This window comes from Bubalus kerabau, chromosome 18 (genome assembly GCF_029407905.1).
Source record: "Bubalus kerabau isolate K-KA32 ecotype Philippines breed swamp buffalo chromosome 18, PCC_UOA_SB_1v2, whole genome shotgun sequence".
NCBI classification, from domain to species: domain Eukaryota; kingdom Metazoa; phylum Chordata; class Mammalia; order Artiodactyla; family Bovidae; genus Bubalus; species Bubalus kerabau.
Window position 1 is genome coordinate 43,345,517 of NC_073641.1, and position 15,182 is coordinate 43,360,698.

General features: G+C 39.2%; 1 protein-coding gene across 1 annotated transcript in view; it reads left to right on the top strand.

Moving 5' to 3' along the window:
* GOLPH3 (golgi phosphoprotein 3) overlaps positions 1-10,594 on the top strand; it is a 50,051-nt gene extending 39,457 nt beyond the window's left edge. Inside the window, exon 4 of the mRNA XM_055554953.1 lies at positions 8,687-10,594. Coding sequence (XP_055410928.1) covers positions 8,687-9,111 — 425 coding nt within the window. The 3' untranslated portion in view covers positions 9,112-10,594. The remainder of the gene's footprint in view (positions 1-8,686) is intronic.
* The last annotated feature ends 4,588 nt before the right edge of the window (positions 10,595-15,182 follow it).

The following is a 15,182-nucleotide window of genomic DNA, read 5'->3' on the forward strand; positions in this document are numbered from 1 at the left end:
AGTACTGATAGTGCTTGCTGATTTTTTTAAATAAAAAATTATATCCTACCTAACAACATTTTAACCATTTTTAAGTGTTCAGTTCTGTGGGTTAGCTTGTTAATGTAAAACTTTTTAGTTGCTTCAAGATAATAAGTGGTATCAAATACCAGTTATTGCAGCAGTACTGATGTAAGTACTATAAAACATAAAATGAAATGCTACCATACTAAGTCTTAAAATCCATTTGGGCAAGAATTGTATATTTCTAATAACAGATTAGAGTTTAATGGTATGATTTTCTGTAAGTGCATTCAGTTCAGTTCAGTCACTCAGTCTTGTGACCCCATGAACTGCAGCACGCCAGGCCTCCCTGTCCATCACCAACTCCCGGAGTTTACTCAAACTCATGTCCATTGAGTCAGTGATGCCATCCAACCGTCTCATCCTCTGTCGTCCCATTCTCCTCCTGCCCTCAATCTTTCCCAGCATCAGGGTCTTCTCAGATGAGTCAGCTCTTTGCATCAGGTGGCCGAAGTATTAGAATTTCAGCTTCAACATTAGTCCTTCCAGTGAACACCCAGGACTGATCTCCTTTAGGATGGACTGGTTGGATCTCCTTGCAGTCCAAGAGACTCTCAAGAGTCTTCTCCAACACTACAGTTCATAAGCATCAATTCTTCTGCGCTCAGCTTTCTTTATAGTCCAACTCTCACATCCATACATGACTACTGGAAAAACCATAGCCTTGACTAGATGGACCTTTGTTGGCAAAGTAATGTCTCTGCTTTTGAATATGCTATCTAGGTTGGTCATAACTTTCCTTACAAGGAGTAAGTGTCTTTTAATTTCATGGCTGCAGTCACTATCTGCAGTGATTTTGGAGCCCCCCAAAATAAAGTCTGACACTGTTTCCAGTGTTTCCCCATCTCTTTGTCATGAAGTGATGGGACTGGTTGCCATGATCTTAGTTTTTTGAATGTTGAGCTTTAAGCCAACTTTTTCGCTCTCCTCTTTCACTTTCATCAAGAGACTCTTTAGTTCTACTTCACTTTCTGCCATAAGTGCATTACCCCAGAGAAAACAAATCCTTGGGAGCTTTAGTAATTGGAGGAAGTGGAACTTGGTTTGGGCCTTTGAAGGGCAAAAATGAGACAGAAGAAAGTGTTCCTGTTCAGAGGGACAAGAAGAGGGCATGGTAAAAATTGGTGGGCCTGTCCTTACACAGCTAACTCTGTTCTTGTTTCTGGGTTTTCAAAACCATGTATTGTACTGTATTGTTGAGGGATACATATGCATAGGAAGTGAGATTGTATGTAAAGAACAAAGAATGATTAACCTATGTTGGTCTTATGGTTTACCTCTGAGGCGGAGAAGATATAAGAAAAGCATGTAAAGTCCTGATGTATAATAGGAATGACTTGTAATTTCAGCATAAAGAAGTCTGGAGTAAAGCTTTCTTCTTTACCTGGGGTGGGAGGTTGACTATCCAGGAGTTCATCTTACTATTATTTGTGGTGTACATACTGTTGTTGTTCATTCATTCAGTTGTGTCTGACTCTTTGAAGCCCCATGAACTGTAGCACACCAGGCCTTCCTGTCCTTCACTATCTCTGGAGATTGCTCAAACTCATGAGCATTGATTCAGTGATGCCATCCAACTGTCTCATCCTCTGTCGCCTCCTTCTCCTCCTGCCCTCAGTCTTTCCCAGCATTGGGGTCTTTTCAAATGAAATAGCTTTTTGCATCAGGTGGCCAAAGTATTGGAGCTTCAGCATCAGTCCTTCCAATGAATATTCAGGACTGATTTCCTTTAGAATTGACTGGTTTGATCTCCTGGCAGTCCAAGGGACTCTTCAAGAGTCTTCCCCAGCACCACAGTTCAAAAGCATCAATTCTTCGGTGCTCAGCAGTGTATATATGCCTGTTAAAACTACCAATTTTCAGATATTAGTTATATATCTTGTTAATTAAAAAATTTATATATTGGAGGCAAAGACTAAAAAGTTTATTTAAAGACTACCATTTTGAGAATAGCCTTTTTGCTTTCTGAAGTCTTAAACATGTAGTTGATCAGTTTGGTCACAAGATGTCACTGGAGTGCCAAATTTATGAACACAGCTGCTTTTTTTGATAATATGATGTGAAGATGGAAGTTTTTTATAGTGAAATTATTTAGGTGCCTGCCAGTGTGTTCTTTTCACTGAAGTAATTGTTGGGCAGTGGGATATAAGAAACGTTTTAAAGAACTGTGTAAACTTCTCAGTTTCCTTCTTTAAAAAAATGAACTATAAATGTATACATTTAAAATATGCTTATATAACTTATAAGTCTTTTCACATAGTAAATGATATAGGATGAATGACAATACAGGTCATAGTAACATCTTGTAATCTAGAATTTTGAATAGTATTCGTTCATTGGGGGTTTGTTGCAGTGTATTTAAGAGACATTCAACATCTGCTTAAAATGAAGGGGCTAAATCTTTAGTAGATAGTGTAGGTTAAACCTCTGAGCTTCCCTGGTGGCTCAGACTGTAAAGAATCCACTTGGAGTGCAGGAGACCTGGGTTCAATCCCAGAGTTGGGAAGATCCCCTAGAAGGAGGGCATGGCAACCCACTCCAGTATTCTTGCTTGGAGAATCCCCACGGACAGAGGAGCCCGGTGGGCTAAGCCTGTGGGGTCACAGACTTGGACACGACTGAGTGAGCACACACAGCACATGTGGGTTAACACACCTCTACTGTATCTTCTCTTCACTTACCCAGCTCACCTCCTCTCATGCCAGTTATACTGTTGTCTTAAATATGCTAATCTCAGGGGTAACGTTATTCTTTATATTTAGCTTAATTTAGTTATTTGAAAATAAAAGGCACAAGTGTAAATCAACTAAAACAAAAATTAAAAAAATAAAATTGAACAAAAGGCCCAGTAGACTAAAAGATAGAAATGTCAGGATGCCAAGACACTTTGACCACTCAGTTATTTTATTTTGCCTTTTTTGAAGTAGTCAAAGTAGTGTTAAACAATATTTACATGTTACCTATACTTGTTCAGTTTTCTGCTTAGGGAATTTCATTTTAAAAATATTTCTGAGGAGATCTGAAAAACATTTTTGTTGGAGTGAACACACAAGATTTGCCCTTTTCTAGGGAATTGCTTCAAAAGATGATGTCTGAGTCCTTTTTTTTTACTTCCTCTGAGGCAGAAATGATTGCCGGTGAGAAGGTCCAGTCACAAATGGAACACATTATTTTAGGCTCTTCTCTTTTTTAGTAGCAACACTAAACTAAGCTAACATATTTTAGATTTGAGAAATATGTCACACGAACTTTGTAAGCATACTTGTTCTCTTGATTGCAGTGTAAGCTTTAATTGTGGGTAAGATGTGGATAAACTTTCTTAGCATGACTTCTTGTACTATGTTATAAACAGCTAATACCCATTTATTTCCAATGAGAGGGGGAAAAGTCACTGTATACCAGCACTGGAGGGATTCTTTTTTTTAGGTCTGCAAAGAAAAAATCTGTGAGTTTCTCAGAATAATCTTAAAAATCTCCCTCATCCCCCATTATTTGAGAATAGATGGTTTTCTGAGACCTCGAATACCCTCCTGATTGACTAGTGAGTTGCCAGGGAATAGTACTTCTTTGATAACTGACAGATTATTATTATAAGTATAGTTAATTAACCCTAGATTTGAACTATAATTTTTTATGGGCTTTTGTAAATTTGGCTGTTTATTATTTTATGTTTATTAAGTTTCCCAAAGTCATGTAAGAGTGTCAGAAAACACAGCCTAGCCAATTCTTGCCTAGTGTCTTAGGCTGCCTACCACCTGCCAGTGACATTAGAAAAAAAAACGAAACCCAAACTGGTGAAAGGTAGAGCAGGCAAGCATTTATTAGGGAGATAGTGGGTTGGTACAACAGTGAAAAAAAAATGAACGCCATGACTAACCTTGAAAAGGTGTGTGCCCTTTAAAATCAAACTCAGGTAATTTCTTATTCCTCTGGGCTCTTGGTTCATACTGTTTTTATGGCCTTATTTACATCTATTCTAGCCAGTACTGTTAGTTATATTATGAATCTTTTTCCCTTCACTTGATTTAAAATTTGTATAGTTTGAAGTATGTCTTACTAATACTGCATTCTCAGTACCTCATATGATTTTATCCTATTAATAATGGGATATTATTATTATTATTATTAAGATATCATTAATAGGATAAATTCTTGCTGCCAAAGTGCTGATTGTTGCACGCGGGTAGATAATAGCTAATGTTTATTGAGAACGTGCCTTGTACCAGTCTCTGTTCTAAGAACTTAATATATCTTTAACTTAATCTTCATAATAACCCTTATGAGCTGGAAAGAGTTGTTTTCGTTGCTTTACATAGTGGATACAGAGGAATAGAGAAGTTTTGCCCAGGGTTGCACAGTGAGGAAATGACCAAGTTGGGATTTAGATCCAAGTAGTCTGGCTCCAGAACTTGCTCTTACAACCTTTTTACTGTGCTATAGTGCTTCCTCAAGTTGCTGTTCGTGGTTTTTCTTTTTTGTTTTTGTTAATGATTTTTTAACATTAAATGTAGGTGTGGGCTAATTTGATACCAAAAATTGAAAACAAGTAGAATTTCATTTATTACTGAGTTATATTTTTCTTTTGTACTGTTGAGTTTTAAAATCTAATAAGGCCCCAGATATATTTCAGCTCTTTTCATTTTTGAAGTTATCAAGAAAATTGAATGCAGTGATTTTTTTTTTTTTTTTTTGGTGGAAGCTGATTTGCCATGGTTTTTTATTTGAAAAGTTTGTTTTCTCTCTCTCTCTCTTTTTCTTTGTGGCTGAGTTTTGCCATCCTAGTTTCCCAATCAGAGATTGAATCTGCATCCCTTGTGGTGGAAGTGTGGAGTCTTAACCACTGGTCCACCAGGGAACTAACTCCCTGGTTGACGGTTTCTGTTGATCCCCCCACCCCCGCCACCCACCCCTTAGTTTTGGGTCACAAAACTGCTTCTTTACAAGACTAGTAATTTTTATTAGATGGCTAGGCACTGTGACTGCCATGTTGTTGTGTGCTGAATTTTGTTTGTCTTTAAAGACTGTTGAAATTTGTTTTGCTAGGCAGTTAACTTGTGGATCAGTTTGTTGTAAGCTTTGTTAGGCTGGGTCTGCAATAGCCTTTACTGAAGGCCTGGTTTAGCCGTAATACGAAGATGTGATCCTTTTGGAATTCTTTCTAAATGTCCTGGTGTTCAGTGAGACCTTTCCACTTAAGCCAGTTGGCACTCAGATTTTTCCTAACCCTCTGTGAACTCTTGGTATTGTTCACCCTACAGCTTTATGATAGTGCCCCTGGCCTCCCCGACCCCCCCCCCCCCCACATTATTTTTACCTTTGTGGACTTTGTCATCTTAACCCATGTGCCTTCGTTTTTCATCACACCTAAGTGAAAACACCATGTGGATTTCTAGAGCTCTTACTTTGCATAGTCCTCTCTTTCCTAGGACTGCCTTGCATATCGCAGTTGCCTTAGCTTCCTCCAACTCGGATCTCTGCCTTTTGAACAGTGTTAGTCCTTTGCTCTGCTTGAGATCTTCTGCTCTGCTGCCTAAGATGTGCCTTTAGGTGGTAGGCTTGGGCAGTAGTAGGCTCAGTTAGGTTTCTCTCAAACGGTAAAAAGGTAAGTCCAAGATTGATTACTTAGGCTTCCCTGGTGGCTCAGAGGCGGGAGACCTGGGTTCGATCCCTGGGTCGGGAAGATCCCTTGGAGAAGGAAATGGCAACCCATTCCAGTATTCTTGCCTGGGAAATCCCATGGACGCAGGAGCCTGGTGGCCTATAGTCCACGGGGTCGCAGAGTCGGACACGACTGAGTGACTTCACTTTTAAGACTGATTACTTAGTCATAGCTCCATATTCTTTAGTGTTAAGTCATGGCAAAATGACTTTGAACACTAGTATGGAGCTTTCTGTGACGATGGAAATGTTCTCTTTCTGTGCTGTCCATTCAGTAGCCTCTTGCCCCACTTGGCTAATGAGTACTTGAAACTGGCTAATAGCACTTGAAAGTGGCTAGGGCAGCTGAGGAACAGAGTTGTTTTCCCTTCTTATATATTTGGCTGTATGGCTTGCAGGATATTAACTCTCCAATCAGGGATCAAACCTAGGCCCCCTGCAGTGGAAGCATGGAGTCCTTTGGACCACAAGGGAATTCTGAATTTTTAAATTAGTTTAAATATAATAGCTGTGTATACTGGGGTGGCCAAAAGATTTGTTCTTTTTTTCTATAAGCTGGCTCTAGTAGCTCTTAGTTGCCTTTAACTTCATTTGAAACAGTTTTGTTAGATTGTATTATGACAGCTGTCATATCAGTGAACACTTAAAAAAAAACTTATCAAAATTGAATTTTTGTCTAGCCATTTTAATAGTGAAGATGAAGGAAAAAAGCAATATTTTTGGCATGTTATTATTTTATTATTTCAAGAACGGGTAAAAACTGAAATGCAAAAAAAGAAGGTTTGTGCAGTGTTTGGAGAAGATGCTGAGACTGAATGTGTCAGAAGTGGTTTGCAGAGTTTCATCCTGGAAATTTCTGCTGGGTGATGCTCCATGGTCAGGTGGCCAGTTGAAGTTGATAGAGATCAAATCAAGACATTAATTGAGAACAGTCAGTGTTATTCCACATGGGACATAGTGGACATACCCAGAATATCCAAATCAAGTGTTAAAAATAATTTGTACCTGCTTGGTTATATTAATTGTTTTGATGTTTGGGTTCCACATAAGTTAAGTGAAAAAAACTTCTTGACCGTTTCCTTGCATACAATTCTCTACTGAAACGTAAGGAAAACATTCTGCTTTTAAAATAAATTGTCGTGGTCATGAGAAGCAGATGTGGTACAGTAGTGTGAAACAGAAGATGAGGGCACGTGGCATGAACTACCACCAACCACACCACGGCTGGGCTTCTCCAAAGAAGGTGGTATCGTGTATGTGGTGGAGTTGGAAGGGGGGTCTCCATTATGAGCTCCTTCTGGAAAACCAAAGGATTAATTCCAACAAGTACTGTTCCCAGTTAGACCAGTAACTGAAAGCAGCACTTGATGAAAAGCACCAGGAATTAGTCAACAGAAAACGTGTAATCTTCCATCAGGATAACAGCATGTTTCTTTGATGACCAGCCAGAAACTGTCACAGCTTGGCCGGCAAGTTCTGACTTGTCCGCCATATTCCCCAGACAGTGCACCTTCAGATTTCCGTTTATTTCGGTCTTTACAGAATGCTTTTAACGGAAAAAATTTCAGTTCCCTGGAAGACTGTAAGAGGCACCTGGAACAGTTCTTTGCTCTAAAAGATAAATTTGGAAAGATGCAATTATGAAGTTGCCTGAAAAATGGCAGACGGGAGTGGAACAAAATGGTGAATATGTTGTTCAATAAAGTTCCTAGTGAAAATGAAAATGTGAAAAATGTGTCCTTTATTTTCACTTAAACCAAAGGAACTTTTTGGGCAACCCAGTAGTTAACGACTGCTGTAGTAGACAGTAGGACAGTGCTTTTTCTCAACAGCAGGAAATTTCAGTCTTACAGCTTTTGTATATAATAAGTGCTTGTGGTTGATCTCTACCATGTCCCAGTTTAGAAACTTACTATAGTTTCTTTTTCAAATTACTCAAATGGTTACATGTTCATTGGAGATTCATTTGAAAAATACAGAAAATACAAGAAAGAAAATTTGTCACATATAATCCCAAAGATAATCAAGATTATTTTGATGTATTTCCTTCTAGTCTTCTATAAGGAAAAAAATTGTTTTAGTGAAAAATATTTGATTTTTAGTGTTTCTGTGTTGAAAGGGAATGTGCATAGACAGCAAGATTGAAATGATGAAAATGATTTGTCCATCTGTAATTAGTTTTATATTATTTGTCATCAAAGAATAGCATTTGCCTAACAAGCTTTCATTGGAGAAGGCAATGGCACCCCACTCCAGTACTCTTGCCTGGAAAATCCCATGGATGGAGGAGCCTGGTAGGCTGCAGTCCATGGGGTCGCTGGGAGTCTGACAAGACTGAGTGACTTCACTTTCACTTTTCACTTTCATGCATTGGAGAAGGAGATGGCAACCCACTCCAATGTTCTTGCCTGGAGAATCCCAGGGACGGGGGAGCCTGGTGGGCTGCCGTCTATGGGGTCACAGAGTTGGACACGACTGAAGTGACTTAGCAGCAGCAGCAATAAGCTTTCATAGCTTTATAGGCCAGGTATATGTAGCAGCTTCAGGAATGACATATTCATCAGGAAACTTTTTAACTCTTTTCTCTCTTTGTTGCAGATTGGTGTTTAATAGGAAAGAAAGTTCATAGTTTGCTATTGGCTGCTTTTTGACAATAGCTAGAGAGAAGGCAAACATAATTTAATATTTGGCTTATTACCACATTAGGGGAACTGGTTAGGAGACTGCTTTTAGTTCTGTCTTTTGAGTAACTGTTGTGCCTGAAAATCATTTGCCAGGTGCTTAGAAACCAAAGGCCTTGGCCCTCAAGGGGTTCATGGTTTAGTTAGCAAGAAAACAACTGAATTTTCTTCTGTTTCTCTGGAGGAAAAAATGTTAGATGTTACTGTGCATTTTAATAATTCAGAATTTAATAAAATTAGCAGGTAATACCTATCCTTTCTAACTTCTGGAATCTTTTGTTTAGGTGAGACGTGGAATCCATTAAAATTGCATTATCAGTTAAGAAACGTGCGGGAACGATTAGCTAAAAACCTGGTGGAAAAGGGCGTACTGACAACAGAGAAACAGAACTTCCTCCTCTTTGACATGACGACGCACCCCCTCACCAACAACAGCATTAAGCAGCGCCTCATCAAGAAGGTGCAGGAAGCCGTTCTCGACAAGTGGGTGAACGACCCTCACCGCATGGACAAGCGCCTGCTGGCCCTCCTCTACCTGGCCCACGCCTCGGACGTCCTGGAGAACGCGTTCGCACCCCTGCTGGACGAGCAGTACGACATAGCCACCAAGCGGGTGCGGCAGCTCCTGGACTTGGACCCAGAGGTGGAGTGTCTGAAGGCCGGGACCAACGAGGTGCTGTGGGCGGTGGTGGCCGCCTTCACCAAGTGACCCTGCCCCAAACCACGCGTCCCCCTTCTCTCAACGGGAACCAGTCGATTTTCTTCTATGGACTTCTGGGTTTCTGCAGTTTGTACTTCCCATACTGTAATTGGCTTTTGTTTCCTGAAATGGTGGGTGGCTTTTTCTTTTGTGTATGTATGCAGGATTCTGCTGGTACGAGAGGCCTTCCTCTTTCTGTTTTGAAAAAAGTTTTACTGCCATATTGGCATTCCATTCCTTGTTGCCATCCTCACTGTTCCCCGTTTCGGGTTTCTGGTGTGCTTTGACTTTGAAAGTACCACCAGTCTCCTCGCCTGCACATCTTTTGGATTACCTCAGGCTGAGTTTTTCCCGTATGTGCGTGTCCATCTAATGTTCTGCCTGCAATTCAGACAGAAGTCACAAAATGGCCTTTAACTCACCAAAGGTAAATATCTGTATCTATTGGGACATTTTATACATAGACCTCAGTTGAGATGTATACTTAGCAAATTATTTTTAAATTGAAATACACAGTAAATAATATAAAGTGCCCCTTGATTTTGCTTCCCATGTAAATCTATTGTATTATTACACTTGTTATAATTTTAACTATTAAGTCATAAAGGTCCAGTTGTTTCACACAGCCAGTTTGGGATGAGCTGCATTCCAGTTATGCTGTATATAGTTTGAAGTATATATAAATTGTTCCTTCTTCTGGCCACCCCTGCCCATCTTAGTATTTTGCAGGATTTAATTGGTTGTACACCTGGTGCCCCTTACTTGCTACAGTCATTATAATTTGGTGGCAAGATAGACCTCTCATCATTAAGGAGAGAAAAGATGTATGGCTTCATTGGTCCCAGCATTTTTTGAGCTGTGCCATTCATGGTACTCTTTGCCTATGCATCTCCTTTTTGGATTTTTTTTTTTTTTTTTTGGTCTTACTACTTTTATCATTTCTATAGAGAAGAGGCTTGTGACCAGTACTAATCTTGAGTACAGTTTTATCTTTTTCTGTCCACAGGTAAATTAATGTCTGCTCTTCAATATCTACTCACACTTTCTTGGGGGAAAACAATCAAATGTCAGTACTAGCAGATGTTGCATGTAAATCGTTAGCAAGTAATGACTACAACTCAGATGATTAAGAATTTTGTAACAGAAAGCTCTGCTATGTTTTAATTTTTATATACAATTATGATAATTAGCACATTCTAAGAATATAAACCTTTGCTTTTTAAAGTTTATTTTTACTTTTATCACTGTTTATTGGATCACCATTGGTTTCATAATGTAAATAGTATATATTGAACAAATTAAATGTCAAATTTTTTATTACCATAGTTCATGTTACTAGTGGGGCTTTCAGGTGTTTAGAGATTTTTTTGGTTAACCTTCAATGCAAAAGTACTAGATGGTGTATAACTCTAGAGTTGAGTTTTAAGGGATTCCCTAATATGTATACTATCTTTTTATCTGAAGTAATAAATAAACTATGATCTTGAAAGTGCCTGAATCAGAGCAAGCATGTTATTTGTATTTTGTATTCTGATTTTTGTGGTCTTAGTGTTCTTTCTGCTGAAGTTTTACTTAGCCTTAGTGTAGCGTGGCAGTATTTCTACAAAGGGGTTGGCAAACTTTTTCTTACTGTTTCAGATAGTAAATATTGATATTATAGGCTTTGTGAGCCATATACATGTATGTTGCAGCTACTCTCTCTGAGTGAAAGTTGCCATTGACAGTACAGATAAATGGGTGAGGCTGTAGTCCAGTAAAACTTCATTTACAAAACAGGCAGCTGGCCATGAGCAATGGTTTACCAATCCCTATTTTAATTCATGAAAAAAGTCAGATTTTTCTGTCCATTAAAATAACCTCTTTTACCTCCAAATGATATTATTGGTGGTGATTAAGTATAGAAAGTATTAATTTATTGTTTCTTCCCATAAAATGGATACTTGAAACTTACACCATGTCCTGGAATTTCTTTTTAGGTGAACATTTACTGTTTTTCTCCTGAAAAGATTTTAGAAGTGAGGTACTGGATGTTTCTGAGATATTCTTGACTTGCGTAGCATCATCTGTATTCTCAAGCAAGGAGGAAAGGGCCTCACCCGTACTTCCATCAGTGTTTGTTTCAGGACAGGGTGCCCCTCGGTTCTACCTGTGTGTGACCACAACTTCAGTATTTGTGTCTCCAGAGGAGAGGGTGTCATCTAGAACTCAGTTCTTCTACAGAAGGCTGCTGCTTCCGGCTCTCTCTAAGCAGGATTGGTGCGACTCCAGGGATGATGTCCTGTGTGGAAGGTGCAGTGTGTCCACAGGTTTATGCCACTTGTTCAAAAGCCTTCAGATCCAAGAATCAGACAAGAGAGTTTTAATATAATGAAACTTAAATAGAGATCTATTGTGCAAAGAATCTGCTGCATTTTGACTTCTTCATATGTTATTTAATTACTGAGTGTTCCTTATAATAAGCTGGTCTAGAACAGTGCTGTAACAAAAAGGAGAAAGGAAACAATGCATGCTCTATGCCTAGTGAGGGATTTTATATCTTGTTTTGACCTCCCCAAACTGCAGTAACTGTCTTCATTTAATGAAGAGCAGGCCTGGAGAGGAGGGGTTGCCCAGTCTCACATTATCTGGTAAGTGTTTGAGCTTTTTAATCCTGAAGTAATTGAAAACATAATTGCATTCAACTATAATTTTTCCTTTCTTGTTTTGGGACTGGGAGGGGGCTTCTTTCTCTAACAGAAACAAAACGAGAATAGTGGGCATGTAGGAAGATCTCATGGTGGCACAAAAGACAGTGATAAATGGATATCCCTACTTTATTCTGATATCCTGGTATAACTTACATAGGTTAATCTTTCTGGGATGAAAAAGTTGACTGTATGTTCTCAGAAGAAAGCATCATCGTCGAATGTCAGTTGGCCAGAAAGCCCTGGCCTGCTAAATGAACCAGGATTGGCTTGTGACCTCTGATGCGTTCTGCTACTCAGTTCTTCCCATTATTTGTGAACACTAGGACAAACCTTTGAATTTGGCCACCACTTAAAGGAAAGCGAGAGTGGCTGGTATGCAATTCAGTGGCAACATAGGACCAGTGAGTGATGACGTCCAGCCTGATGATGGATGACAAGGACCCATGACTGCCACGCACGGCTACTCTTGGCCCAGGAATGTGGAAGCCACCATTCATAAGTCTGTGAGATATTTACTTTTATGAAGTTTAATCTCGTCTCAATGGCCTCCATCTTAAATATGAACACATAGTCTGTCAGATAACATTGTTCCATTTCGCTTTCATCTAGAACAAGATAACTGAAAGCTGGAGGTAATTTCCAATTCATTGCAGCCCACTGGGTCCCAGAGTGATATCCCTGGCTCTTGTAAGTTCTGTGCAAATGTCGCATAGTCTTTAATAGGGTCAAGTAGGGGTATTAATGTTTATAACCTTTCAGGCTACTCTTGAGAGAGGTACAGATGGTAAAGTTAAATTGATATCCACACTTCCTCAGCCCAGTGTTAGAATATGTAGGCATTCACTCCTGCAGAGCAGTTGTGTGCTATGATTCCCACTAGCATCATATACTGGTGTGCAGTTTACCTTTTGCACTTACATTATGGAGAACTTTAAGCACACATCTTTCTTTTTAGTCATTTTTGGCTTCATGTATAACTTCTCCCATTAATGGATATTTGGAGTATTCTCATATTTACTGTTATAAGCAGTATTGTAAACATATTTTTGTACATATTTTTATATTTTATTTCCATGGGAGGAATTAACAGACGTGAGTTTGCTCGAAATGTAGAAGATAAAGTTAAATTTTCTAAGATCTGTGTTAATTTCCACTTCAAATAATGTGAATGCGGGTTTCCCTACACCCTAGCTAATGCTGTAGAGGGTATCATCATTAATCCTGGTCTTTGCCAAGGTAATAGTAGAGGAGAATGGTCAAATTATTTTAATTGTTGAGGGTTGATTATTATTTACAACCTTTATTGGTAATTTGTGTTCTTTTCCTATGAGTTACCTGTTCATGTTATTTGTTTTTATAATTTAGGATATTGATATTTTTACATATTGGTTCACCAGGTTCACAGGACTTTCCATGTTTTATGGATATTAACCCCCTGTGTCTGTGATGTATTTTCCCCAGTGTTTGGAGTTGCTATATATGGTAAGTTTTTTTTTTTTCTTAACCATTTAGTAAAGTGTAAGTTGCAGTGCTCAAGCATGGAATCTGTGGAGACTTTATCATACCAAAGAGATCAGCATGGTATTAGGTTTGGGGATATATATACACCTATATGGCTTTCCTTGTGGCTCAGACAGTAAAGCATCTACCTGCAATGCAGGAGACCCAGGTTCAATTCCTGGGTCAGGAGATCCGCTGGAGAAGGAAATGGCAACCCATTCCAGTATTCTTGCCTGGAAGATTCCATGGACTGAGAAGACTGGTAGTCTACAGTCCATGGGGTCACAAAGAGTCAGACATGACTGAGTGACTTCACTTGATTTCACTTCTTATATATATATTTCGGGAAAATTTGGAGTGTGTGCTAAGTTGCTTCAGTTGTGTCCAACTCTTTGTGACCCCATACACTGTAGCCCATTAGGCTCCTATGTGCATGGGATTCTCCAGGCAAGAATATTGGAGTGGGTTGCCATGCCATCCTCCAGGGGATCTTCCTGATGCAGGGGTTGAACCTGTGTCTCTTATGTCTCCTGCATTGGCAGGCAGCTTCTTTACCACTAGTGCCACCTGGGAAGTATTAAATGAAACCAATATAAAACTCACAGAAATATGTAATGTATTTTGATTTTTGAGTATATGTATAGGCAAACCTTTAATTTTATATGATTAAATTATATATGAAAAATGTCATAAGCAAATGTATAGGCTAATGGATTATTTTAAGGCAGTGTGTGCAACCATCACTGTAGCCGGGAGATAGAACCTTGCCAGCTCTCCAGAAGCTGTTCAAGGCTTCCTCCCAATTACAGCCTCCTTGACCCCTAGGACTTCATAGAACCATTCAACTTCAGCTTCTTCAGCGTTACTGGTTGGGGCATAGACTTGGATTACTGTGATACTGAATGGTTTGCCTTGGAAATGAACATAGATCATTATGTCATTTTTGAGATTGCACCCAAGTACTGCATTTCGGACTCTCTTGTTGACTATGAGGGCTACTCCATTTCTTCTAAGAAATTCTTGCCCACAATAGTAGATATAATGGTCATCTGAATTAAATTCACCCATTCCAGTCCATTTTAGTTCACTGATGCCTAAAATGTCAGTGTGTTCACTCTTGCCATCTCCTGTTTGACCACTTCCAATTTACTCTTTTACTTTTGCAAAGAGTCGGACACTACTGAGTGACTGAACTGAACTGAATTTACCTTGATTCATGGACTGAACATTCCAGGTTCCTATGCAATATTGTTCTTTATAGCATTGGACTTGACTTCCATCACCAGTCACATCCACAACTGGGCATTTTCGTTTGGCTCCGCCTCTTCATTCTTTCTGGAGTTATTTCTCCACTCTTCTCTAGTAGCATATTGAGCACCTCCCCACCTGGGGAGTTCACCTTTCAGTGTCTTTTCTCTTTGCCTTTTCATACTATTCATGGGGTTCTCAAGGCAAGAATACTGAAGGTGTTTGCCATTCCCTTTTCCAGTGGACCACATTTTGTCAGCAAATTTGGAAAAGGTCAGTTTTCATTCCAGTCCCAAAGAAGGGCAATGCCAAAGAATGTTCATACTACCACAAAATTGCACTCATCTCACACACTAGCAAAGTAATGCTCAAAATTCTCCAAGTGAGGCTTCACAGTATGTGACCCGTGAACTTCCATATGTTCAAGCTGGTTTTAGAAAAGGCAGAGGAACCAGAGATCAAATTGTCAACATTTGTTAGATCATGGAAAAAGCAAGAGAGTTCCAGAAAAACATCTACTTCTGCTTTATTAATTACGCCAAAGCCTTTGACTATGTAGATAACAACAAACTGTGGAAAATTCTTCAGGAGATGGGAATACCAGACCACTTTAGAAATCTATGCAGGTCAAGAAACAACAGATCT